Consider the following 23819-nt stretch of genomic DNA (forward strand, 5'->3'; position numbering starts at 1 on the left):
GGAACATCTGAGAAACAGGAATTCATTCCCCACCATGGAAGGGCATGTGGACTATGGGCCAAAAACGGCCAGAGCATAACTTCACTGCAGCTACACCAACAATAGTTCTTATTCTTTGAAATAAGGCAAGCAGTTCTCAAATGAGACACATCTAGTCAGTTCCAAATTGACGAAACCAGCACTTCAGATCAGGAAAACTGCCCACGGCCTGAGGGAGAACATTCAGAATGAAAGTAGGGCTTAGGTTAAGAAAATCATCAACCCTGACTGCTGGGAAAACAGGCTTGTTAAGAAACTTGGTATTACATGTTGCCCATGATAAATCTGTGACGCGTTGGTAGGAAATGATAGCATCATCATCATCTTTATATGAAAGAATCTTTAGAATAAGGAAAGTTGTCATTGTGTTCTTTGCAGTTTATGTAGTAAATCTTCTGTTTGGGTTCTAGTTTAAGTAGTAAATATTTATATTATAACGATTAATATGTGTACTTTTCTGTCCTCAGAGCTTTTACTGATTACTTATAAGGTCACTTTCTTGACTTTGTTGTTTTAAGCACAGGGGGTCTTGAGCCCATGAGGATCTGTTTCTGTAGCACTTGTTGAGCACCAAGGCCGAAAGCTAGTCTAGTCACTGTGCAGGGGATTTTTTTTTTTTTCCCAGCTAGACACTGTGGCTGGAAAGAAACTTCCTCTTAGTTTCAAACTTGGGAGACTTTTAGTTAAGAACACGTAGTGCGGTGATCTGCCTTATGAAAGATTTCAATATATGTGTTAGGAGTATTTATTCTCTTAGACTTGCTCTACATGTTGGACTGAAGAGTTAAAAAAAAGAAAAGAATTTGAGCCAGTGTTTTTTAGGACTTTTTAAAGTGAACTAACTTTCCATTGACCATCATTTTTTCTTTGCTTGTGCTTTTGATCTTTAACTCTGGAGACAACTTAAGCGAAAGTCAAAGATGTGCTGCCTGATAAGCTGTCACTGTTGTGTTGAGGTGAGCCTTTCTGGTGAGTTTATTGGGACCATTCTGTGTTTCTCTTTGCTCAGGGAAGCCTTATGGTGCAGATGACTTCCTCCCTGTGCTCATGTATGTGTTGGCCCGCAGCAACCTGACTGAAGTCCTTCTGAATGTAGAGTATATGATGGAGCTCATGGACCCTGCTCTGCAGCTAGGTGAAGGTAGAGTACTGTATTTGCTCCTTGGATATTCTCTTTGTAAACCATTATTTACCCCACTTTAATGTTTGTGAAGATAGGGCAGCAAGGCTCTGGCTAGATTTTGTGGATGAGCTTTGGCCAACCCTTCCAAATCTGAAGCTTTAAAATGAGTGTTAAACACTTCAGTGCAGTGATCTTTCACACCAGCTAAAAAGGCAAGGGCCCAGAACAAGTATGGTCTGATGGATTAGTAACCTAAACAGGGACATCTAGCGTTCTGTGGTTGTAAGGCTGGAAAGTCAAAGGGTCTTTGCCTAAAACTAAACTTCTGCAATCCATTCTTTGACTTTTATTTATTACACTGAGAAAAGTGAATAGTTCTTACACTGTACTGTATGCCTTGGGCCATACTTGATTCTCATACCTTGTATGTGAGTAGAGTGGCTCGTTTGACTGTGTTCTCTGGCTGAGTACCAGAGTGAGGCAGAGAAAGGAAAGTAAGTTTATAGAGAAATGTCAGTTTTGCGTGTGGATAAAGAGCTCTGCTATTAGAGGGGTAAATACCTGTGGGCCTTTCACTTCTCAAGTACAGCCTGGGAAGCAAATGCTACTACAGACAGGATTATGCACTCTTAATTAGAATTACAGATAATTTTTCACTAGGCAGTCACTAAATCAATAAAAAGGGTTTTGGTTTTGGATTTGTTTTGGTAAGTACTGGAAAGTAGAAAGGGGTCCTGGACAAACAAGAGCAGACTAATTTGATTTATGTTAAATGAAACTTAAATCTGTAGCTGAAAAACACGTATATCCAGCATGGTGCAGAGGGGAGCAAAGTAAGTACTAAGAGAAGGAGCAGTAGCAAATACAATGGCATTAGTGAAGGACTTCTGCACAGACTGATGTTCCTGCTGGAAAAAAAAATTGTTAGCAGAAAAAAATGTTGGCCTAAGCATAGCACTTAGCTGACATAATGAGCTGTTTTTGGTAACTGCACTCACTGCCCACAGGTTCTTCATTTCCAAAGGGCACGCTACCAAGCTGGTTACTGAAGTCAGCAGGATTGAGGAGCTCAGGAAATCAAAGGCAGAGCTTGCTGGAAATTCTTTCAAGTCAAAGATGCAAAGCCTATGTGAAATGTATACTGCAGCCAAAGGGAAAAATCGGTAGGGAAGTTCCAGATCACACTGGCTGAGTAATCACTTCAGAAAGGAGACTGAGAGCAAATGCAGATACAAGGGATGGAAAAAGAAAGAATAGCTCAGCGAAGAAAGCTCAGAGATTGCAAAGCGCAGTGCTGAAATGCTTGAGCTCAATTTGTGCCCTTCAGTGTTAAGTGATAACAGGCGATTTGGGCACAGAAATAAAAGTAAATAAAAGAAAAGCAGAAGGCAGAAAGCTGTCAGACTAGTATATAAGATCACTTCAGTCTGGCTTCCACATTAAAAATCTACTTCTGCATGAATTTTAGTAAGAGCGGTGATGACTGCTGGTTGGGCGGTGTGCCGGCGCCATCCAGAGGCAGCTGCAGTTACTACGAAACATTAATAACTGCCACCCAGCTTATTGGATACTTAATTTGTCTCTGCCCTCCTACAGCTAGGGCGAGGGGAGGAGCAGCAGGAGGCTGCAGAGAGGCAGAGCTGGTGGGCCTGGTCCAACATGGAGTCAGCGGGTGACACGAGCACCAGTGGCTCCCCGAGGCCTCTTCCTTTTGGGCCTGACTTCAGGCTTTTACTGCTTCATCCCCTCTTTCTCTGGTTTACCAAGATTTATCCCGCTTAACTTTAAAGAATCCAGGCATTCGTCTCATCCAGACATCTGGGTTTCTGCACAGGGTGACTTGTCCTTGTAGGTCCAAGACCTCTTTTAACATCACTGATCCCACAGAGGACCTGGGCTTTAAACAGTTCTGCAGGGCAGCTGAAGTCAGGGTGGAAATGCAAGCCTTGTACTTTTTCTACAGAACACACTGTCATATTTGAACACATTGTCACTACTTCCTTGTGTTATGGGGAATGCATCTACCACCTCATCAGCCTGGACAGATGACATTTCTGTGAAGCAGAATGGGGTGGAAAACACTGCAATCATTAGGTTTCCTTTCTCTTGCACTAACACCAGAAGCCCCACGCTCCCTGAGGTGAGGCACAGGCAGTGCAAGTGGTGGACAGTTGCCTCTGCCTGGGCACAGGCAGGATGGAAATGGAAATGAACGGCCCTGCAGGCGTGGTGTTCATGCAAGACCTTTTCCTTTTGCAGGATCCTATTATTTAACCACCACCTATGGGGCCCTGGAGCACATCAAGAACTACGACAAAATCACTGTCACACGGCAGCTGAGCATGGAGGTGCAGGACTCCATTCACCGCTGGGAGAGGCGGAGGACGCTGAACAAGGCCCGGGCTTCCCGCTCTTCAGTGCAGGTACCTCGTGTTACTGGGAGGGAAACAGCCTGGGAGATGGATGGGCTCTGTCCATACTTACTCATTTTAAATATGATAATTATTTTAAGACAGAACCAGCTCACGTTACTATTAAAAAGGAGAGTGCATAATATGCAGACTCCGCAATGGCTTGTTAGCTGTGAGGTGCACACACGTGGGTCCGTGAAGGTGTCCCCAAAGGCCACCTCTCAGTTCTGCAGAGACTTCACAGTGCAAAGCTGAACATTGCAAACACCGAGGTGAAAACCAGGGGAAAGACTTCTGAGTGGGAGACGTGGTCCAGGTAGCCACATAGAAGCATGCTGTTTGTTATCCTTTACATATTGCAGTCAAAACTGTCTCTAATGTTCTCAGAACACATGGATATTTGATGCGTCCCATCCATCCTTCATCCATCTCTGAGTGCTTCTCTGGCAGTAGCTCATAGCAACTACTTAGCACAATAGCTCAGCAAGCAAATGCTATGCTTCCTTCCGAAGATTCCCACAGCTTCCAGCAGTGACAGTGTTACTTTCCATCCCTCTGAATGATGGGAAATATGCAAGCCCATTCTGGTGGAGGTAACTAGCTTCTTGGCATATTCCATGTGCCCTGCACCCCCCACTGGCTGCCTTAGTGGTCTGCAGTTATACTCTTTAAAAGCAGCTCGGAGTCCACATATTTGGCAAGTAGGTAGGATTTATCAGGTTCTTCTGGGGTTCCTATCAATTCAGATAGAAATTGCTAGGAATTTTTTGAACTTCATAGATGCAGCCCTCCCTGGCTAAATGCTTTCTAGATCCTGTTCCTCATAGGCTCAGCAAGAGGGAAGTCATCCCAACAGTTCTTACCTCCTGAAACAGGGTACAAGTAAATAAGCCTCCTCAGTACATCTGTTTCCTTCCTGATGAAAAGCTGTTTCCTTCCTGATGAAAGGAAGTTTGGAGGACACTCTCTCAAACATGGGCTTTGAAGAATGGCTGGATATTTGGGAGTGCTTAGGAGTTCTGTTTAGCTTGAAATTTGGGGCTTGATTTTTCCTCTTTTGGTCCTAAAGTCACTCTGCTAGCTGCAAGATCTATCCTCATGTTTCTCTTCAGGACTTCATCTCCATTACCTTCCTGGAGATCGGTGCTCAGTCAAGGACACTCGCCTCACGGAACGATACCACGACTGAGCAGCTGTGCCAGCAGTGTGCCGAAAAGTTTGAAGTCTCCCATCCCAACATCTATAGACTCTTTGTTTATGTCGATGGCCAGTGGCTGCAGCTGGACAAAGAGGCCCTCCCTCACCGTATCAAAGCTTCACTGCTGAAGAGCGAAACCAAAAAAGATTTCCATTTTATTTATAAACCAGTAGAGTACAAAAATCCACCAATTCCAATTGTCAAAGAAACTGACTTTTCCTAAAGGCCTCGCTACTCTTTTGTTGAGTTTGCTGTCATCCTGGAAGGGCTGGATAGCTTATTTTGTGAGATCCTCTGGTAGCTGCGGATCTTAGGTCACTGGAGCTTGGCCTTTGCCACGAGACAGATGTGCTAATTGTAGATTGCTGTCTGAATATAGGGCATTTCTCAGTGAAGTTCAAAAAGGAGCATTCAGGAGAACATTATCCTTTGGAAAACTTGAAGTATCAAACCGCAGAACCTCCCACTGGCAACGCCAACATTGCAGAATGTAAATGGACAGAGGAGAATGATCTCAGAGATCTTATGGAAAAGTGGATGTTTACTCCATCATAAGTGATGGCCAGTGCAAATCACCTCAGTGCACAAGGCCTTTGAAGGGTCTGCACACACCTCAGTGCTGTTAGGAGGTAGGACTGCATTTACACTTAACATCTGTTAACTCAGTTTGATTAAACAGAGTATTGGCTGATGTATACAGTGGCACAGGATTGCCACCTATAGCAGAACTCTATCTCTGTCTTGCTGTCTACAACACGAAATTGCCTTTGAAATCCAAATATTCACCAACCATGCAAGAGGATTCCATACATCGACAAATAAAATATCTTCTGCCATTTATTTGTCACTAAAGTCAGGTGACATAAGCATTTTCACCAGTGTATTTTCCTTAAAGATTGAAAGTGTTCACCATCAGTGTACAGCTGTTTAAATGACATTAGTTGTATGATAGTGTCTGTTTAATTGTATATTTATTTCTATGTGTGATATGGTGCAATTGTTTTAAAATGAGAATTTGTAAAGAATTATTAATTTTCCCAGTGTAGCAAAGTAGATTAAAATTTGAAGTCAAAGAGCAAGAATAAAATACCAGTCCCTTTTTACCCAGCTGTGATTTTCTCTAGTGTTTTCATATCTGCAAGTCCCACCAGATTGTTACTTCAATCAGTTCAGGCATTTGAGACAGAATTTGCTAATTCTCCTTTCTCTCTACCTCTACTTTCAGTCATTCAATCACCGCAAATTTAAATTTCCCTGAAAGCTGAATTTCCACGGAATAAACTAAAACATTGCAAAAAATGCATTCTGTGAAATTAGCAAGCAGCTGTTCAGTATTGGGTAATGACAGCAGAGCCTTATCTGCGAAACAGATCTTTGTCTTCTGGGTGCATTCCTTCAGGCAAGGTTCCACTGCCAATGTAGCCTCCACTGAAGAGGGACAAACATGGGACCAGGCCTAGCAAAGCTCTAGACTAGACTTTAGACTAGGAAGGTGGTCATGTTTTACTGTGGGTTTTGCACAAAGCTGCTGTTGTTTCCTCTCATTAACATCCAGAAACAGAACTGGGACATGTTGGACCAAGTTGCCTGAGGTCCCTGTTCTGTGCCTGAACCTCCGAAGGGAAAATGACATTGCACATGGCTGGTCATGCTCTCAGTCTCTGCGGCTTGAAATGTCCACATCTGTGTGCACAAGCCACTGCATGCAATGGCCAAATATGCATTACAATGCCAGACCATCTGTGCATTGGCCAGCCTGGGCTGCGTGCGTATGTTGTTGGGAAGGGATGACAACAAAGAATGAGGAACAGTGAATAGCAGCAGTCTCAGTTTTAAGGCCATCACATGCAGAGCTTGAGGCGTGTGACGCCGGCAGGAAACTGACTCCACAGTTCTGGTTATTTGGTCATTTCTACTCAGCTGTGCAGCTGTCAGCACTCCCGCCATCCCTCAGGGCTGCCCACCTGCAGGGTCCTGGTGCTGAACCCAAGGAATTAAGCCAGGACTGATCTTCTGCTGGATATTTCTGGGGAGAGACTGGACTTGGAACCAGACAGGAATGAGCAAGTTATGCAAGGAAGAGCCCCAGGCACCTGGCAACACCTTGGGGAGGCCATGAGCCACAGGCCCTGGGGCAAGGGCATACCACAGGTTGTTCGGTTGGGCAGCCAAGCACAAGGAAACACTTCCGGTGCCAAACCACCATAAGGCAAACAGTCCTGAAATCAGAACTGTCAGAGAGGAGAGGAGAGGGAGAAGGAGAGGGAGAGGAAGAATCATGCTTTTACAAAAGCCCTCAAATTGCACATGCAAAACTTTCATCTGGCATTACAGCTGAATAGGTCAAAGTAGATTTACATGGACTACTCCCCTCTCCTCTGAATTCAAGGGATTAATCTCTTTAATGCAAGTTACTGTGCCTGGCAGTGAGCTGCCTGGATGGAAATCCCCGTGCTGGAGCTCAGAGCTGAAGAGGGGCTCAGAAGCCATGGGGCACCTGGCCTGGTTGAGCATATCACATAGAGAAGGTCAGCATGTCCTCCCTCTGGCTGCTGGTACCTGGGATCTCTCGGCACTTTAAGCTGGTGTCTGACATTCAGGCAGTGAGAAAAAAAATGTCGCAACTGAAATTATCACTTTTAAATACTCCTTAGGGCTTTGTTCATTGGCTTTGTCAGGGGTATCGTCATGCTGCAGACCAACCAGTTAAAGAGGTACGGTCAGTCTGGAGATCTGTGGCCTCCTCTGGTTAGTCAAGACGGTCACACCATGACTCATGCCCTGGACCTCACATGAGAAGTCAGCAGACAAGCATTTCAGGAGACTTTGACCAAGTATAGTTGTGTAATCTGGCCAAGGTCTCCTCAAACACTTATTTCCATGGGAATATTGTGCAATGATCACTCATCTGTGCATAGGGAAAGGATCCTAGTATGAGAGAGAGGAGACCTGCTGAACCTAGTAACAGATCTCAAGGAAAAAAAAAAAAAACAAAGCCCAAGCAGCCACTTTGTGCCCAGAGCTGGCCTAATGCCACACAGTGCCCAGTGATGAAATCTGTTTAATAATTCACTGAAATAATTACACTGCCAGGTCAAGTATGACCTAAGATGAAACTCACTGAAACTAAAGGCTGTTTTCCTGCTAAATTCATGAGCTTTGGGCATCGGTGTGCATCATTCACCAACCTGTGTTTTGATAGGTACTGTGCACAGGACTCTATTTTCCATTAGGAGTGACTCAGGATGGCAGGGCCACCCAGCCCAACCCCTGCTGAAAGCACGGCTGCTCCCAGGACAGCTCAGGGCTTTGTCCTTTCTGTGCTGCAGGTCCCAGGGCTGGAGATCACGCAGCCCTTCGGAGGACCTGTTCCAGTATTTTAATCACATGCACTGTGAAAAATGTGTTCCTTGTCCTCAGCTGGGGTAAGACACCACTTGTCCCACTATGTTCCCTCCTGGCACTTTTCCCAAGGTCAGGGCTAAACACAACTATTCTGCACAACACGCTCTGACCTGTTCTGGTAGATGCTGACAATTGAGAACCGGCAGCCTTACTTATTTTTAAGTAGTTATGTGTACATCCAGCGTTCTAGGAATTGTAGTCTGTGCAAGTATATGCCTGAAGGAAGAGTAAGGGTGTTTGTGCTTGCACAAAGCACCAAACCACTCTTAAGACTCACCTTGCACAATCCTAAAATCATCTTCTAATCAGGTTCTACCACCACCCCAAAATAAACAGCCTGCCATACAGGCATTAAGCCAACGTGATGCTATATGGAGACCTTAAAATAAATGTATTGATCAGTGCAGGTGAAGGCTGTGGGTCTCTTCATTCTGCAGAGTTGTTTCCTGTGTGACTGTACTCTGGATAGACATCTCCACATTTCAGCTTTGCATCCTCACAGCTCCAACTGTCTGCAGGAAAATGTGAACAAATCTGTGCCAGCAGTTGGTTTTTCATTTAACAGTTACTTGTTGAAGTCCACTCAGCTTAGCTGGAATCTCTCAGCTGTGGAGTGATGTAGAGTATTTGTGAAGAACCTGGAGGGCTTTTCTTTTCCTTCTACATTCTAAACATGAAAAACCAAAAGACAAAAACCCTGCCTGAATACTGTCCTGTTTAGCCTTCTTTCTGTCTTCAGGAGAACACCTACAACACATTAAAGCACTCCAAAATTTCACAACCTCTTATTTATAGATCTCCATCCATTTCAAGTTTTACAATTGAAACGAAACCAACTACATTAAAAACCAACCAACCAAACAAACAAAAAACCCAAGTATCTGAACTTTCAATACCCTCAAGGCATAAACTTGAATTTCCTGATTGAGTAAAGTTGTGTTTCACAGCTTTTTACCTTCCCCTACCCACTCTGAAGCTAAATGTGCTCTCATTCACAGCTGAAAGTGCTAATGCTCTTGGGTTTGATTCTTCTTAAGATAAATGAAAGTTCAGCTTTAGTTCCTCTCTCTCACCTCCTGGGAGTGGACCTACTCCAAATTCTCACCATTTTGCAGATCTGTGATTAGTTTTACTTTGTTTTTTTTTCTTTTCTCACAAGGATGAGATAATTTTGCCTATTTATTTTACATTTTGGGAAGATCTCTGAGGTATTTCTGCATCCTGTCTCCACGTGTAAAAAGGTATGGACAACCTAAGACTATTTGGAAGCACTTCATAGCTTGTAATTTGCTTCCCTGCTTGTTTATTGAATCACCTCTGTGGAATATGTCTTTGAATGTGATCTGGGGGGGGGTTGCATTTCTTTTTTGTTGTTGTTACTGTTTGATACAGTCTGTTTTATAAAAGCTTTATGGAGGTTAAATAACCACTAAATGCACTATCATAAAGGAATTAGCTCTCAACCTATTTCAAGAAATAAGACACTTAACACCGTGTTGCCCAGTGGGTTGATGAAACTATCAACTTTATTCACAGACATTTCCTGAACTCTGTGACTTCCCACACATTTGTGTGTACACACATTTAATTATAGCATACTGGTGCTAAATTTACAGCATTAGATACCTGTGTTTTTTCTTTGGAAAACAGTGTTTTCTACCCAAAGGTTTTTACTGTTCGCATTTGAACTGTGCTGTTAACATCTGATAGTTCTTGAACACAACTTGCTGCTTTAAACTGTTAAGGAGTTAAAGCTTAAAAAACAAACTTTGGTTTCTTCACTCTTCAACCAATTTGCAAGTTAGTCACTGTAATAGCATTCATTATCATTAAAAAAAAAAGTAATCGTTAGCAATGCTACAATTTTTCTTTTCCAGCATCTGAGTCAATATTTAAATTTAGCGTAGATTTAGAATCACTGTTGATGGTATGTAGTGTTCACCCAGAGATTCCCATCTTGAAAGCTCCATGTGGTCTGGTAAAATGGTTCTGTCAAACCATTGGGCTCTTGGCAGGTGGGAATGGGGGGACAGCGCTGGCAAGTAATGTAAGGCTGCTGGGCAGCTCCTAGCACAGCTTCAGTACAGTGGTTGACTCTTCATGTTGCATGCACATAAAGTCTGGATTATTTCAGTTAAGAAAAATTACCACTTGCAGTAAGGGTTACATTAGACTACTGTTTCCATCAGTACCCACGGCACACTTGATCCATGGCCAAGAATATTCTGCAATAGAGAACAATAACAGTAAGAAAATTTTCAGGTTCATTCTTCTCAAAAAGGTTTCCAAACTGACTGGAATGGGATGCCACCAGGAGTACGCAAAGCAGCTCTTCACCATCTGAGCTGCATGTTCACTCTGCCCAAGCTATTAGTCCTTCCTCGCTCTTCTTGTGTGTCTCACAAACTAGATCCCATCTTCTCCCATGAACTACACCCTTGTAAGTCAGAATTCCAAAGCACCACTTCCTTGCCCAGACCACAACACTGCAGCCTGGACCCTTATTTTCCTGTCACATGCTTATGGATGAGAACACAGAAGTGCGTGGTCTGAGTCAGCTGCTGAGGGCACAGAGGAGAAAACAAAGCAATTCCTAACTTTGCTTCAGTGTGATGTTATATGAAGTTACAGAACGACGTGTCTGTCCTGTAACACCAATGTGTTGTGCTGTTTTGAAGCTATGCTGTGCAGTGGGATCCTCTGACAGGCTTTAATTTTACCAATAAACAAATTAAAGACTTGGAGAACTGGATACTTATGCGTGGGAGGAACAAAGCAGGATGTGTTTTCCAGAATTTGCATGTATAGCTTTAGAGTTGGAACTTTACTGACAAAATGGTCAACTGAGGAGAACAATTGAGATGCTTGTAGTGTTAGGCTTCATCATCCTATTAGCCTTTTTTTAGCCACAGACAGAAATACATAGAGTATGTGGGAACCTGCTTACCTGTCAATGGAGTATCTTCCTTCACAGACATTGACCAAAGCATACAGTTGTCTCAGCGCATACTCATACTGAAATAAACAGTTTTAATAATTTCAAGGATGAATAGCAGATATTTTTTTTATGCAAACTAAGTTGTGGCAATATTTCAAATATGCTATTAACGTTTAAGGCACTTATTTGCTGGTCTGAATAATCTAGTACTAGGCTAAATGGATCTCTCTTCCGTGTACTTTGTTCTTAGAAGTTCATTAGGTAAACTGAGCTGTTGCTGCAAACTAGCCTTTAGGCAAGGCTTACCTATCTAACCACTTGCAATAAAAAAAGCAAACAAATAATTAAAAAAAAAAACAAAGAACCCAAACAAAAAAAAAATTCTTCTAAAAAGCACAAAGGAGGAACTAGAAGCTTAATGAAGCTTCATGGCCTCCTAATAGCCTGGCTAAACAGAAGCTGCTTTTGATTTGCTAATAGTGCTTATATCTTGTCTAACTGGCAGATAATCCCATTGACTTCTGCTAAAGTCAATAAATGTTCACAGAATGTAGGTTTTGATTGGAAGGGACACTTAAGATCATTTACTTCCAACCCCCCTGCTATACCTAAGGGCACCTCCTAATAGACCAGGTTGCTCAAAGCCCCATCCAGCCTGGCCTTGAATGCCTTCAGGCGGGCAGGGCATCCACAGCCTTGCTGGGCAATCTGTTCCAGCATCTCACCACCCTCACAATAAAGAATTTCTTCCTAATGTCTAGTCTAAATTTAACCTCTTCCAGTTTAAAGCTATTTCCCCTCATCCTGTTGCTATATGCATTTAGAAAAAAAAAGTCCCTCCCCAGCTTTTTTGTAGGCCCTCCTCATTGCTTCTGAGCAAGGCTGCTGTAGGAAGGCTGCTGTAACATCCCCCTGGGGCCTTTTCTCCAGGCTGAAGAGCCCCAGCTCCCTCAGCCTGTCCCCATAGGGGAGGTACTCCAGCCCTCTGTACCCCATCACACAGCTCTGTCTGCTTAGGTTATCTTGCCTGACTGACACCAGGACTGATTTTTCTAGAACAAGAACTGCCCTCTGTTATTATTCTCTGAAAAGTGTTTGGCACAAGAGAATTCAGTCCTCAAGTGAGATCTCAGGAAGAAAGGACAGTAATGAAGCAGCTAAGGAGCTCTCGGAGTTCAATGAAACCATGACAGTATCAACTAGGCTATGAAAAAGAACTGTACAACATGCAATTATAATACAGAAATCTGAACATACTCTGAATTCAAAGTGGTAGTGCTGTTTCTGTTTTTCTAATAGTAATGCTTCAACCAAAAGTACAACGTGACTTACTTAATATTTGGATTTCTGCAGAAGAAGATGGTGAAGGGATAGTTCTAACTAGTAGAAATTAGTCTTTTTGTTTGCTTTTTACTGAAGGTATTTTTAGTAATCTTTGTCTACAAGTGTGGTGAAAGTAGTTTCCTGCTTCCAGATTATTTTGGGATGAGTAATGTTTTTGGAAGACTGCCCCTATGCTAGGTTTTTAATAAAAGCTGATTTTTGCAGACCTGACAATGATTTCTGAGCTTGTGGTGTTAGCGGTATGTGTATCAGGTTATATCTAATGCTTGTCTTACCAAAGGAGAGTGCCAATTGAAACAATGAGTTTTGAAGTAGTTCACCGCTGCCTGATAGCAGTCGTAGTTGCTGATGGTCAGCCTGTCTGACAGAATCTGGTTAGTCAGTTCTGTTGATCCTGTTATTAAGGTGACGATCTTCCGCATGGATTCCTGGATATATTCTTTAGCCTGCATACAAGACAAAAATTTAAAATATGCTTTTTTTTTGAACCCTAATTTGAAGACTTTTAATGGAATTTTTCTTTAAATCTCTCTTGGCCCTTAGCTCTTGAAATCTTTACGGGAACCAGTTTTGCCTCCTATTTTTGGTACAATATTTTGGACCTTAACAGCCAAATGAAAACCAGGGAGAAAGAGACTCCTGGTGCACAAAAGAACTCGTTCTCCCTCTGGAGTTCTGCCAGAAGAAAGACAATGAAGTACTGATAGTGGTTACACTACTGTAGAAGCTGTTTGATGTGTGAGACTTTGCTTTTACAGTGACAAGGTTAGCTAATACCAAAGACTAACTCCTGCCAGCAAGAATTGCTATGGATAGAGAATGGGCATTTCCGGGCAATAAATGGTGTGATGCTGACTTCTGCATTTGCTTACCTCTATCTTTATAATCACTATTTTAAATGCCTCTGAGAGTAAATCCAGGAGTGTGACTTCTTATTATGGACAGAAATCTGACCTGGCATATAGCGTGGTTTTACTGTTGTTTGTTGGGTTTGTTTGTGTTTTTGTTTTGTATACCTCCAGATGTGCTTTCATCTCTGCAGCAATCTTCTTAGCCTCATACATATCATTGGTAGCCATCAGCTTTCGTTTCATGATAGCGAGAGGCACATCAGGACTAGGAGTCAGGTCATGGTGTTCTACAGGCGGCAGAGAAATGGGGACAGCTTTCTTCCCCATGCCCTGAAACTGCATCACTTTCATAGAGGAGATGCTCTGAAAATTAGAAAGTAAATAAACTGTCAACCACTTCCAGTTGAATGCTTTGCTTTGCTGTGCAAATCTAACTTTCTAAACTTGCTCTCTTAGAAAGGGAGTTCATAGGCTTGTAAATACTTTTGTTTCTGATTATCTATTTATAAGATCAAAGCTGCCAAAAATCTTGGAACTTTTATTTCCAAATATCAGAGGAAGAAAGGACTGTCAGGTTAAATAGCTATTTTTTTTAAACAATTAATGTGTTTCTATCAACACATTGAATAATAGGACTATTGTAAATGACATGTCATCTCTTAGCCCCTTTCATTCAAGGGAACAATGTACTTCCTTAACATTATGTCAATATTCACATGCCGAGAAGTGGTAACTATTTGTATTACACTTGATTGATGTCAGGTTTTTTTGTGTATGATGAGCAGTTTCATTTTTAAATTAACTTTGCCAGACTACTGTTTGTTTTTGTTTTAAAGGGGAAAAAATGGGTAGGGCAGAAAAGGTTTTAAGATCTATCTTACCAGGAAGCCTACTCAAATACGTACTTTGTTTCCATACTGCATCACATGGCTGGTGTTGGTGCGTTTCTTCACCAGCTGAAACTGCTTGTGCAGTGTTTCTTTTCTCAGATCCTCCTGCATAAAGAAACTTCCATGAGATCACAGCTACTTAAATTCAGCTACTATAGAAATCCATGGAAACATGGGAAAGGCTGTGGCTACCAGTTTGTAGAATTAGAGGGTAGGAGCTATGAAACCTTTGAAACTCACAGGAGTAAAAAATGGAAATGAAGATTTGCCAGGATATTCCCAAATTGCTTTTACTGACCTCCTAATTCCCAGCAAATGGGCAAGCAGGGAGGAGACTAGCGTGAGAATCCAGACTTGTTTCACTATTACCATTTTCCATTATGCTAATAAATGGGTTAACCACAGTTCAGTATTCAAGGATCTCTGATGCACAGATGAAACCTACTGACCTGCCAGATTAACCAAATTCAGATATGTTGTCCCAGATAGTAAACTAAGGTGATGTGAGCTTGAAACTAGAAACTAGTCGGTTTCTAATCTTACTAATAAAAAAAAAAGAGTAAGTTTCTGAAATAAATTCAGTTGCCCAAAGATTGTAAGGTTCTGAATAGCAGTTAAATACTTTTATCAGCTCAGTTTGTTGATTTCAGTCTCACACAAAAACAACAAATCCTCTAAAACAACTGTTTTTAAAGCCTAGTGATATTCATGCATAGAAATGCAAGCAATCTTATCTAGTAACCTACCATATCTGAATCTTCCATCCAATTCACACTGTACCAGTCACCAAGATAAGTCTGCCTTTCATCATCATAGTAACAGGCATAAGATGACTCCCTGGGGTTGGCAGCAGTTGTTGCGTAAACTGTAAGACAAATGGAAAGTCATTTTTTGTGCTTTTGTTGTTGTTGGTTTTTTTGTGTTTAACATCCCATTTACTCCATGACTGAGTACTTTGCTGCGTGTGATATATTTGCCTAAGGATTTTGGCTATCATTTATTTCTAAGTGGTGTGACGAAAAGAAGCCTATTAGTAATTCTGTTCAGTCAGCTTTTGTATTGTTTAAGAACTTGCTATGTGGTCAGCAGTGCTTAAGCAAGAATATGCACTTCTGGAGGGAAAAACACAAACTACTTTCAAATAACTGCCTGACAATATTGTGCAGTCACAGTCTGTATGCTCGTACTCCTAATTACAGTGATGAGGATTTGTTCCCAAACTTGGAATAAATTCCACAAATCATCTTTTGCTACCTTCTTAGTAATATTATCTCCAGAACATCATTCTGCATTGAGGGAAAAGCTCAAACCACCTCTACACGATCTGTCCCAAACACAGTGTTTCCAGTCAGTCCTCTCTTACACAACAAATATTTTAAACATACCTTTACAGATACTAAAACAAAAGCTGTTCTGGCTTTTTGTCAAAGTCAACTCATAGTTGCATGATTGGAGTCCAAGTTTCAAAAATGAAAAATGCTATGCATGCTTAATGTACAGCTAGTGTTGGTTTTGCTCAGAATATTGCTACAGTTCAGAAGTCAAGAGAGTCTTAAATATTGTCTGTGTAGTTAAGCGATGCCCTTAGCATCCTTTAAAATGCTTACTAAGAAACCACTTATAGCTTATAACAAATGGTTACTTTCAGTTAAAAATGTTCAAAGTAAGCTGTAAGCTTTGTAGCTCATGACTGAAGGCTGACAAGGACAGCTTCTGGTTCTAACATAAACTGCCAGTTTTCTGCCTTTGTATATCAGTGGTAGAGCTAGTAGTAAAACCAGTCACCAAACTGGAGGCTTCTAATAGAATGAATTTTAAAACATGCTGATTCACTGAGCATTATGAAGCATTCTGTGAGAACCTGATGTAAATTCTTGACAAGGCTGTAAGTCTCAGTGGCTGCCAGCCAGGCTACTACAGGGCCGAAATCCTAGGAAGCCATGAAATTCAGGTAGCTGGGTCCTCCCTGGAATCAGCTTCACAACGATGAAAAAGCCAGAGTGTCTGCTCTTCCAGCCATGGAGCAGAACATGAAAAGGTTCTCATTCCTCATACTAACCAAGGATAAACTCCCAGCTCTGTAGTAGAAAGCTTAGAAACTCTGAGAAGTTGGGAGCTCCACTTCCTGGTGTATTGCCCAAAGCAGAGTAGCAAAATCATCTGTTAATCCTGTATCCTGATTGGTACTAGAGGAGGAAAGTGTCAGCAGGAACAACTGTTAACAATGCTGAGGCTGAGAAATGTCAGTATAACCTTAGTGGTCACCAGTTAAGGACAACTATGTAGTTCCTGAAAAGAACTTTTACAACTTCTCATTTGCAAGAAACAAAAAGCCTTGATGGTCTTTATAGGATTCTGGACATTTTTTAAATGGAACTTTAAATGGAAAATGTTACTTTCTCTAATCCTTTCCACGGATACACATGGCACCTGAACCTATCCCTTATGCAGTATCTGTTTAGGTCTTGCCTATGACAGGTTGAGAAATCTATGTCCATTAAGTTAACTGGTTGCTCACCGTTGATATTATCAGCCAAATGATTCATCATAGATCCAGACTCACATGCTTCAATGTAAAACACCATCTATAAAATAAATCAGAAACCTTAATAAATTCCACAAGGAAACTGAGAAAAATCCTTCAGTACTTTTCAGCTGTGGTCAGTTTAACTGAACTGATAACCCTGAAACAAAACACATTTGTAACACTACAAAATAAAACAAAAAAGTAAATAGATAATTTTTTTCTTTTTTGGGGCGGAGAACTAAATTATGTGGAAAAGGGAAAACAATCACAATGGAGAGATGCAATCAACCTCTATAGAATCCAAAGGGATCTAGTGGCTATCGTACAAAGCACATATCAAACACAAGTCAACCCACCAGTGTACCACTAATGGATGTAGTATATCTGGAACCTATGATCATGTATGTGTTCCTAAACACCCTCAACAATTCTATAGATAGAATAAGCAACTTTAAAAAAAAAAAAGCTAATATTAGATTCTAACGGCTAGTCTTTCTGCTTAAAACTACTTGCAATAAAGTAAATGCACAGAATTTTCCGATAAGAGGTACAGTCTTTTCAACTATATTAGTAACTGTTTTAATCATCCAACTTCTAACATGCTTGTTTACCTTTTGGTACTTTTTGTGATGATACATGTACCAAATGGTCTTGTTCAAGTCCTTCACATGAAGCTGTAAAATAAAAAGGCTTCTGTTAAAATCACTGATGTTCAAAAGACACACAACTTGTTTATTAGGAACAACTACTAACTGTTATGAATATGTGTATCACTTCACCTTTAACATATCTTGTGTTTTGGACATCTGAAACACAACGTTCTAGTATTTACCACTGGAAAAGATGGCTAATGGTGCCAAATGATACATTAATGTAGTGCACTAGAAAGCAAGTCCTTACTATGTGAAACAAAAACAGGGATGATAAAGAGAACATTGCTCCTTTTCTTCCTCCAGTCCTTAATGTGGCAGTGCATCGAATATTTTAGAGTTTTACATGTATTACTTAGTATTCTTGTATGTCACTAAAAAGATAGATTTTTTTTATGACAAACTCCAAAGTAATCCCCCCAAATGCTTACATCATCATCAGGAAAAGCTAGAAGTCCTGGAGCTCCATGGTCAGTGAAATAAACAAATACATGATCCTTGGGACCACTGTAAAGAGAAAATTCAAAGAAATTATTTTTAATCACTCCAACCTAATCTTTATTACAACAATCATCATCTGCTGCTGGAAGAGAAATTAGATCATGTATATATGGTTAGTCCCTCAAGCGTGGGGACAATTGCTGGTTAGGCTGGGAATGGTAGTTGGTAGGAGTACAACTGTTTTGCCTGTCATAGGAATCTGTTATACTGTAGAGATTTGTAGCATTCTGGTAAAAATGGACTCCTTTTTTAACTCGGTTATAGTGAGGCACCTGTAATACGTGATAAACCAGAACATGTTTTTTTTATAAGATCCTCTGTGTGTTTATGTACTACCTTGTTTTGATCTGTACAGCTATACATAGCCAAATCAGTCTCATGAAGATCTGATCTATATACAAACTCACTCTTTATGCTAGGTAGGTTATTTGTACTACATGGCTCCACAGTTGGTTGAGCATTGTATGCTCACGAGTGCTGATTCCCTGAAGTTTGCAGCAGATTTTTATTGCTCTCTAAATCAAATAGATAACGTTTGGCTGATGCTGAGGTGTTCCTCTAACAGCTAGATCTCCAAAGGGATTATGCTTTTAAGCTGTGTTCAGGGACAATTTCAAATAAAATGTATAAACAGATTGGAAGGAGTCCCCAAGTCAGGTTTCTGCCTGGCCAATAACCTGCTGGTTAGGGAAGAACCTAGGAGGCAATCTAAAAGACTTTTGAGCAGAAAAAATAATTGAGTTCTTGTCCCACCTGAGAGCAGAAGTGAGGGCACTGACTGAAATCCACACAACAAAGCCTAACAAAAAAGGGGTTGGGACATATTTGTCTGCCACTCTTGGCCATTTTGTGTTTTTTTTATCAGGGTTCAAGCTGTCCTCCTGGGTAGCTAAGTGTCTTTGGCCCTCTGCATAGCCACTCCTTTATGTGAATTATAACTTCAAGATTTTACAAGTGAGGTGTGTTCTGAAGTACACTTTTTTAACAGGCTAAAGAATGCTTTATATTCATTGTTTGGCTCATGCCAACTACTAGAAAAGAACAATCTAGTACATGTACAGCAATTTATTAACTTCTTGCCTATATGACCTGCATATATTATTTTCTATCTTGCTTCTTTAGGAAGAAATATAAACAAGTGAGAGCAGTAGCTTATTCAAATGTTGTCCTGCTCCTTCATTGGTTTTATTCTTCCCAATGCTGGAGAAGAACACTTCTGTTTCATTGCTTTGTCTCTAAAATGAACTGTTGGATGAAGACAGGCACACAGGTTTTTTTTTAACTAGGCTACTTTTTTGAGAGGGTCAAATTTAAATTTTAATTTTTTTACAAGGAATACAGTACATAGAAAAATGACAAATATGAAAAATATCACTAGCAATACTGAGTCAGAAATATTATACACCTCAGGAAATAGGCATCATATTTCACTCTGTAGATACCTGGTGTAATTTATTCATCTTGTATCTTATTAAGAGGTCTTCCAATTAGGTCCTCAAATAGATTGCTTTATTACTGAATCTACAAAGTTCTATAAGCCTTTATAAACTGCACTCAGATACAGATATTCTACTTGGCCAGTCTAGTATTTATTATTGTTCATACATTAGAATATTGCCAAACTTGGACACATCTGTGCAACTAAGTTGATGCAACTAACACTTTAAACTACAAATCCATTAATATGTAAGGCTATGCTACTTTTTCAGCCTCACTTTCTGCATTAAATATAAACCATAACTATTTCATTACATTCAAAGCCCAAATATATCTGCATCTGCCGAGGCTGGGATTAAGCATGCAATTCTGATTGCCATCTCTTACCACTTCACTTATAAAACTGTTAGTGTATGTCAAACCAAGCCCTAGCAAACTCTCTTCCAAGGTCGCCAAACCTTAACAGAATTCTATTTTTATAGATCTCCTTTCAAAAATAAATTAATAATAACAGTTTAACTGACAGATGCCTTAATACAATTGACACTGTTTTCAAGTATTTTTACACCCTCATCTATACTGGACTCACTACCAGTAAAGTATCAGCTCTAGTTCACCCTCTTTATCGAAATCAGTACTGATGCACAACATACATGCAATTATTTTCTAAATGCAGTTTCTCTTACCTTTTCAATACTTTTCCTGATCCCACTCCCTTCACTGCTTCTGCATCCCCTCTGAGAACAGCAAGGAAATTCTTTGGAGTAACATCCTAAGAATTTAAGGAGTTAAATGTTATTAAAAAATCAACAAAATCTATATTTAGCAAGATGGCTTCTGAAAACCATAACTCACATATGGGTGGCAAGTTTAGCTGACCACTGATATTCAAGAACATTTCCCCAGTTTCCTGTATTGTTCATATTCTGAAGGTAATTTTCCTTCTGATACTTCAGCAGTTTAAAAAAAGAACTCAAGCCAAATTCAAAATGTTGTCTTGTATAGAATGAGTAAATCCTCATTCTAATATAGTTATAATTGGAATTCCCTGTCTTAGTTCCTACTTAGATTTCCAGGGATAAAATAGTCTTACTGCTACTATGGAACTCAATGGCTATAGTTTCTTGAGATTTATGTTTTGGAGGTAAAGCCAAATTAAAAGACCCTGCCTTTGCCAACTTTCACCCATCTCTTCAGCCCTACATCCAGGTCCTTGCCATTGCATTACACTGGCAAAATTATTTCTGCATCTAATTTTTTAACTATATATTGGTATCATCTGGAATTTTAAAAAATACCCAAAGAAATAATTTGCTATTAATTTTAGCTTCAATGACGCAGTTTCCAGTCTTGAACCTAACAACACAACTGCAGGGTTGCATGTGTAGACCATATTAGCCACTGATGACTCACTCAGATACCAAATCACAAAATCACTAAGTGATTGCATTACACTTCTGATTTAATGAAACAGACTTGCACAGCTGTTCTTCAGATTGAGTTAAAGCATTTCTGTATGCAAGACAATGTGAGGATTTACTTTGATGACCACTACTTCACCTCCAAGCATCTAGTGTTTACATTCATCTTATGAACAATGAGCTTCGTGCCAAATCATGCAGGTGAATAAGCTGAAGGCTTTATACTATGTGCATTTTCATGTGTAACATACAGATTTAAAAGTATTTATCCACAACACTGGTTAAAGTTGAACCTTAGTTTCCCTGAAATTGTGTTTCATTCCTACCTCTTTTGTATAGTCCTTGGGCACTCCAGCATACACATCTGTTCCATTAGGTCTATTGATGACAATGCCTTTTGTTGGATTTCTGAAAGTTTAAAGCAATATAAATACAAATAATTAGTAATGTGCCATACAACAACCACAGAACAACTAGGAAACAATTTAAAATGTCCTGACTGGCCACTTTGCCTTCAAGAGAGTATGAACAGTAATGCCAAGTACTGTTAAGTGATCACAGAATACAAAAGCCTTTACGTTTCAGTCACTTCACATGCTCAGCTTAGTTGTCCTTACACTCAGAGTACTTCAAGTATCCTACCACAGATCATGCAGATTAACCTGAGCATATAGGTAGGTGGTCTGTTATGCTATTATCTCTCTGCTTTCACTCCTTCCTTTAATTTCTTTTGTTCTCTGCTCCCACTTCTGCCATGCAAGTCGTGCCTGCTGACTTCTGCTGAAGTTGTCTCAGAATTAGAGGCTGTATAAGTGAACAGTTTCACATAGAAAACAGTGATATGCTATATAGGCAGTGATCAAGGATGGATCATGTACATTTCTCTGTTCAGTGCACTTTCTGGAGATTAATCCATTTGGTATGTGACTCACAGGCTTTTTTTTTTTGAAAAGATGTTGAGATTCCCTACATTTGTGCTTTTAGGTCATCTGCTGTAAACTGTTATGTCTGGGAGGTAAGAGCCCTTGCTTTTGTAACAGTGATGAACTGACAAGGAGCTCTGAAGTCTTCAGTGCCATAACAGATGTTGAGATGTGGAGCAGTGCTTAGGAAAGCTCATGTGCATATCCCAAAGCAGACTTACAGCGCTAATGGATAAAACTTCTTTACGTATCTCAGGCAGTCTTAAAAGCTCTTCTTATAAAACTACCACAAACTCAAAATATTTTAGTGACTATGGCATATTTGTAGAAAACATAGTTTGTTACCAGTGCACATTCACTACTTACTCATCATTATCAGCAATGTCATCATACATCATGACAATTATCTGTTCATCTGGAATTCCATTTCGGTGTACAATCTGGTATGCGTGGCACACATCTGCCTGTAATAATGTAAGCGTTCATTATTAGCTTTAATGGAGACTTCACACTTGAGAACAAGAAAAATAGCTTTATGAACCTAAGACCAGGCTATTGTTAAAAAGAAACTCCATCCTAGTATTTTAATTTCAAATATAAGAGATTGAGGGTTGCTTGAAGACTGAAATGTACTGATGTAATCCAAAATGGTCTTTCTCTCACTAGGAACAGTTGCAGTAATAATTAAAGACTAGGATTAAAATCTCTCCAGTTTAAAATTTCTATTCAGACACCATCTAGAAGTTACTTGCAAATTAATAAAGATAACAAAGTTTAACAGAAGGTCCCCAGCAATGTTCTGTGCTGTGCAAGAAAATCTAAATGAAAAACTTGCCCACAGACGCTAAGCAGAGGAAGAAAGAGTTGGATTTTCACCAATTTGAATTAGTTTTGCAACAAGCCTGTGTGACTAAGCAGCAAAAACTATCCTTGGCTGAAACAAGTAGAGCTTACTAATACCAACTCTGCAAAGACTTTTTTTTAAATCTTGTTTTACTAACTGAGAATTCTGATTAACCAATAATTCCTTCTTCATTATTTATTTCTTTTAGAGTAACACTAAAGTATATCCAGGGCAAGGAAACTGATTTCCATAGAAATCCGAATTACAGAATTTCTATTCAGGCTCTTTTCCTGACTCATACAGGATATGAATAAGCAGATTTTCTTTACAGAACCACCTTCTGATGGCACAGAAATAACAGTACTGATTAAAACAATATTACAGTAAAGTACAAAGTTCTATCAGCACATAATTGTTCTTTTCTTTTAGACTTGCAGTCTGTGAATGACTGAAGGGGTTATTAGCAACCACATTTTAACTCCAGAACTACAGCCTATCAGATGCAAGAAAAAATGCACAGATTTAACAGGAGAAATCTCACCTAAAAAAAAAATTCAAACTTCACATGCAAGCTGGAAACAAGCTTTAAAACTTACTTCTGCTAAAGTCATTGAATCAATTGATTTACACACCAAACTAAAGTGGCTTAAGTGGACCTCCATAAGTTTCGTTTACTTAGATGCATTACTGACTTCCACTAGTTTAATTTAAAGGACTCTGTAAAATCCTGCCACTTACATTCTGTGTGACTGAAAACAGAAGGTAGTTGTGCAAGACTATGAAGGGTGAGGCAGATTCAATGCCAATGAACTCTCCCAGGGAAAACCTCTCCACATGACTAACTCTGACGGTCAAACTATCTTCACCAAAGCAGTTTTACTTCCTATAACACAAGTCAGGGTAGGTTCTCTCCCTCCTGTCTCAAGCTACCTCCACTGTTTACAGTTCTCCATTTCCTTGTACAGCATTATGGGAGCTGTTGCCACATCAAGCTAAAGACACAGGTTAAACCAAAGTTATAAATGGTAGTGCACACAATGCAAAACAGCTGAGTGCAGACTTGACTTGACTAAACAGATACTTGGTTTTCAGAAGCAACCCAGGCAAAAGTAGTAGAAAACACTAATCAAGCATCTCTATGTGAACTGATGAGTAGATGGGTCACAGATCTCTCACCCTTAAGACACAGTACATGTCTTCTGCTAGGCTGATAGACACAGCTACAGTCAAGCAATACAAGGAAATGCTTAGGCATGTTATAGTGATAGAATATCAATATATTCAAGTGTCTGTAGGCAATATGGTTGGCCTGTAGAG

At 40.2% G+C, this 23819-nt stretch overlaps 2 protein-coding genes across 22 annotated transcripts in view; one reads left to right on the plus strand and one right to left on the minus strand.

Moving 5' to 3' along the window:
• RIN3 (Ras and Rab interactor 3) overlaps window positions 1-5878 on the plus strand; it is a 56963-nt gene extending 51085 nt beyond the window's left edge. For both annotated transcript variants that reach the window (XM_046942421.1, XM_421327.8), the window contains 3 exons: window positions 1049-1180; window positions 3422-3585; window positions 4686-5878. In XM_046942421.1, the coding sequence (XP_046798377.1) occupies window positions 1049-1180; window positions 3422-3585; window positions 4686-4994 (605 nt within the window). In that variant the 3' untranslated portion in view covers window positions 4995-5878. The remainder of the gene's footprint in view (window positions 1-1048; window positions 1181-3421; window positions 3586-4685) is intronic.
• A 3794-nt stretch (window positions 5879-9672) lies between these two features.
• Window positions 9673-23819, minus strand: part of LGMN (legumain) — a 33729-nt gene continuing 19582 nt past the window's right edge. For all 20 annotated transcript variants that reach the window (XM_046942424.1, XM_040701582.2, XM_025150853.3 and 17 more), the window contains 12 exons: window positions 22025-22122; window positions 21062-21143; window positions 20001-20086; window positions 17808-17883; window positions 17338-17400; window positions 16718-16784; window positions 14946-15064; window positions 14215-14304; window positions 13475-13672; window positions 12734-12904; window positions 11124-11191; window positions 9673-10401 (listed from right to left, as the gene is read on the minus strand). In XM_046942424.1, coding sequence (XP_046798380.1) covers window positions 10362-10401; window positions 11124-11191; window positions 12734-12904; window positions 13475-13672; window positions 14215-14304; window positions 14946-15064; window positions 16718-16784; window positions 17338-17400; window positions 17808-17883; window positions 20001-20086; window positions 21062-21143; window positions 22025-22122 — 1158 coding nt within the window. In that variant the 3' untranslated portion in view covers window positions 9673-10361. The remainder of the gene's footprint in view (window positions 10402-11123; window positions 11192-12733; window positions 12905-13474; window positions 13673-14214; window positions 14305-14945; window positions 15065-16717; window positions 16785-17337; window positions 17401-17807; window positions 17884-20000; window positions 20087-21061; window positions 21144-22024; window positions 22123-23819) is intronic.

The sequence above is a fragment of the Gallus gallus genome, chromosome 5 (genome assembly GCF_016699485.2).
Source record: "Gallus gallus isolate bGalGal1 chromosome 5, bGalGal1.mat.broiler.GRCg7b, whole genome shotgun sequence".
In the NCBI taxonomy this organism is placed as follows: Eukaryota; Metazoa; Chordata; class Aves; order Galliformes; family Phasianidae; genus Gallus; species Gallus gallus.